At 53.3% G+C, this 2,996-nt stretch overlaps 1 protein-coding gene across 1 annotated transcript; it reads right to left on the bottom strand.

Moving 5' to 3' along the window:
- Positions 1-952: 952 nt before the first annotated feature.
- Positions 953-2,628, bottom strand: LOC112886066 (myosin-7B-like). The gene has a single exon (XM_025951828.1). The coding sequence runs from the start codon at positions 2,622-2,624 to the stop codon at positions 1,104-1,106; it is 1,521 nt and encodes a 506-aa protein (XP_025807613.1). The 5' UTR covers positions 2,625-2,628; the 3' UTR covers positions 953-1,103.
- Between the last annotated feature and the right edge of the window lie 368 nt (positions 2,629-2,996).

The raw sequence follows: 2,996 nt of genomic DNA, 5'->3' as shown, positions 1-2,996 counted from the left end.
CCTCAGATATTCATGAATGAAAATACCACATGACAGCACATCTCAGCCCCACAGCATGGATGCATAATGTACAATCTTTAACGACAAAATGGCACCAGATAGGCAGCAACAATAACACAGCAAATGCACGCAAAGCGGAAGTTTCAGTTGGTTGTGCAATGGTAGCAACTAACCTTACAACTTCGTGGCTGGATTTTAAAAGTAGTTCAATTGTCAAGTTGGTCACAATTATTTACCATTGCAACATCCTTTGTGTTATTTCTGCCATTCTAACAGGCAATCCTCAGATTTCTGCAGGCAGAAGTTTGCTAAATCTAGCATTAAAACAATCACAAATTATTCAAGAATTCTTAGGTTTGCTCTACTCTATGCCGTACTTTGTCTATCATCAGTTATTCACCTTTTTGCCTTTGCTTGACCAATGAAACACCCAAATCTTATTTCAGTGATAATAAACCTTTTCTTCAACTTTACCTGGAAGAATCAATCTATCTCTGAATGCTGCACACTGTAAAACTATGCTAAGTAATTGTTTAAATGGGAAATCTCGCTATCAATATCATCACTACTGGGGTATGTTCTTGTGGGAGATAATCCTCGTGCTAGTACTGTGACTGTGATACTGTCGGAAAGAATCATCCAACCTAATTGCCTGGGAATCAGCTCATCAACTTTTTTTGATGATGTAATCTTTGCTCACAATGCAAGCAGACAAACACAGTATCAAGTTGGAAAAGAAATGACATCCTTTGTTTGATGGGGTCTCCTGTTTAATATATCACAATCACAATAGGCATACCAGGTGTATAAGACAGAAGTGCCATTGCATTCTTGACGCACCTGAAAGGTTCTTCAGAAGTTTAGATCCATTCTGAAATTCAAAATGCTAGTCATAGTTCCAACAATTCACACACCGAAGAATGGCCAAAGACATCACAAAGGACAGCAAACATAGCCATGTAATTGAAGGATTCATTTCATTTCATAACCAGCTGACGCATAGCATAGCAATACAGCAGGATAGCAGCATGATCATTTCGAGTTGCACATTGATAAGAGTGTAAAACGAACATGGAACATGGCCAAAGGAAAAAGGCAGCCCTTCAGTGGGACCTGGTGGCATAGATGAAGGAGATAGCAGCCACCATGGTTGTGGTGGCAGCATACAGCCATGTCCAGATGCCACCCTTCTTCCTCTTCTGAGCCTCAGCCACTGCGAGTTGCAGCAGCTCGACATCCTTGCTCAGGGTATCAATCGTCCCCTTCTTCTCCTCCAATGCCACCTTCAGCTTCCCAATGTCGCCATCCTTCTTCCCATTGCACTTCTCGAGCTCCTCAATTTTCGACCTCAGCTTTACTGCTTCAGCCTTCTCAGCATCCAAAGCCTTCAGAACTGAATTCTTCTCATTGTGCAGGCATGAACGCTTTATGTCAAGATCATCGCAGGAAGCTTGGAGCTTGGACATGGAGGTGTGGAGCTCCTCCAATTCGGCCCTCAGCTTACCGGCCTGAGCATCCTTCACACGATTCGCTGCCTGAGCTGCTTCCTTGTCAGCCTGGATTTCCTCCAACTTCCTCTTCAGCCCCTCCAATTCCCCCACAAGTCTAGCCTTCTCAGCATCAAATGCCTTAGCAGCAGCCTCTTTCGCTGCCACCAATGTGCCCAATTCCATCCTGAGACTTTCAACCTCTGCAACAGCAACATTGTGCCTCTTCTCGGCAGCCACAACCTCGGACTGAAGCTTGTCATTTTCTCCCTTCACCAAATCAGACTCCCTCTTCTTGGCCACCACCTCAGCCTCCAGTTCCCCTTTCTTAGCCACCGCCGCCGCCAGCTCCGCCTCCAATGACTCCACCCTCGCCTCGATCTCAGCCTTTTTGGCACCCAGCACCTTCAATTCCTCCACTTTCGCCTTCACCTTGCCCTCCATTTCCACCCGATAAGCCTCAGCCGCCTTCCTGAACTCCTGCAAGCTCCTCTCCACCGCCGCCTTCTCGCTGGACACCATCCTAACAGCCTCCTTGGCCTCCTCCAACTTCTCCACCAGCTCGCCTTTCTCACCAAACAGATCGGAGTTCTTGCCCTCCAGCTCCGCCACCACGGCCTCCAATCTCGCGACCTTGTTGGACACCGCCGCCACCTCCGCCTCCTTCTCCCGGAGCAGCTTCAGCGACCGCGCCCTCTCCGCGGCGGCCTCCTCGAGCCGCGCGTCGGCCTCGCCCCTGTCCGCCGCCTCCCGCGCCGCCCGCGCCTCCGCGTCCCGGAGCGACCCCTGGACGGCGGCGAGGCGGGCCCGGAGCGCGTCGACCTCGTCGGCGGCGGCGCGCAGCGGCGCGGCGAGCGCGGCCTGCGCCACGGCGCGCTCGGCGGCGGCCAGCGCCGCGTCGTCAGCGCAGAGCTCGTCGAGGCGCGCCGTGAGCGCCGCCACCTGCCCCCGCCGCTCCGTCGCCTCCTTGAGCAGCATGGTGTTGAGCGCCTTCAGCTGCTCCGCCTTCCAGTCCCGCGCATCCGGCGCCGGCGCGCCCTCCGCGGCCTTCGCCGGCGGCACCTCCTCCGCGGCGGCGTGGTTGCCGTTGCCGTTGCCGTTGGCGGCGGCGGCGGCGGCGGATTTCTTCTTGGCCATGTCGGCGGCGGCGGCCTTAGGGTTTGTTTGTGGCTGCGAATGGATTGGAAAATGATACGGGTTTCCGCGCGGATTTATGCGGCGGAAGCGACTCACTGACGGGTGGGGCCGACGTTTACTGGGGCCCACATGGTAGTGAGACATTTTCGGTGGGTGCGGGGCCCTGGGAGGCGACCGTTGTGGGTTGGTGGGGAGAGTTTGAAATGGGGAGGGGGAACGGACGGCCGGGATGGGGCGGAGGGTTATCGCTTTCACGCCTGCATTTAATCGGAGACCGCGAATTTTCGTGAATATTTTTTTGAAAGCACTCGGGATGGGCGCCGTGAGAACGGGAGGTCGTGTCTCTTGTACGGCGAATTTGAAATGATTAAA

This window comes from Panicum hallii, chromosome 3 (assembly GCF_002211085.1).
Source record: "Panicum hallii strain FIL2 chromosome 3, PHallii_v3.1, whole genome shotgun sequence".
Taxonomy (NCBI): domain Eukaryota; kingdom Viridiplantae; phylum Streptophyta; class Magnoliopsida; order Poales; family Poaceae; genus Panicum; species Panicum hallii.
The sequence above is the reverse complement of the archived record's forward strand: the minus strand, read 5'-3'. Positions and strand labels throughout refer to the sequence as shown.

Excerpts from the sequence above, each read along its gene's own strand:
- LOC112886066 (XM_025951828.1), bottom strand. The coding sequence starts at position 2,624 with ATGGCCAAGAAGAAATCCGCCGCCGCCGCCGCCGCCAACGGCAACGGC.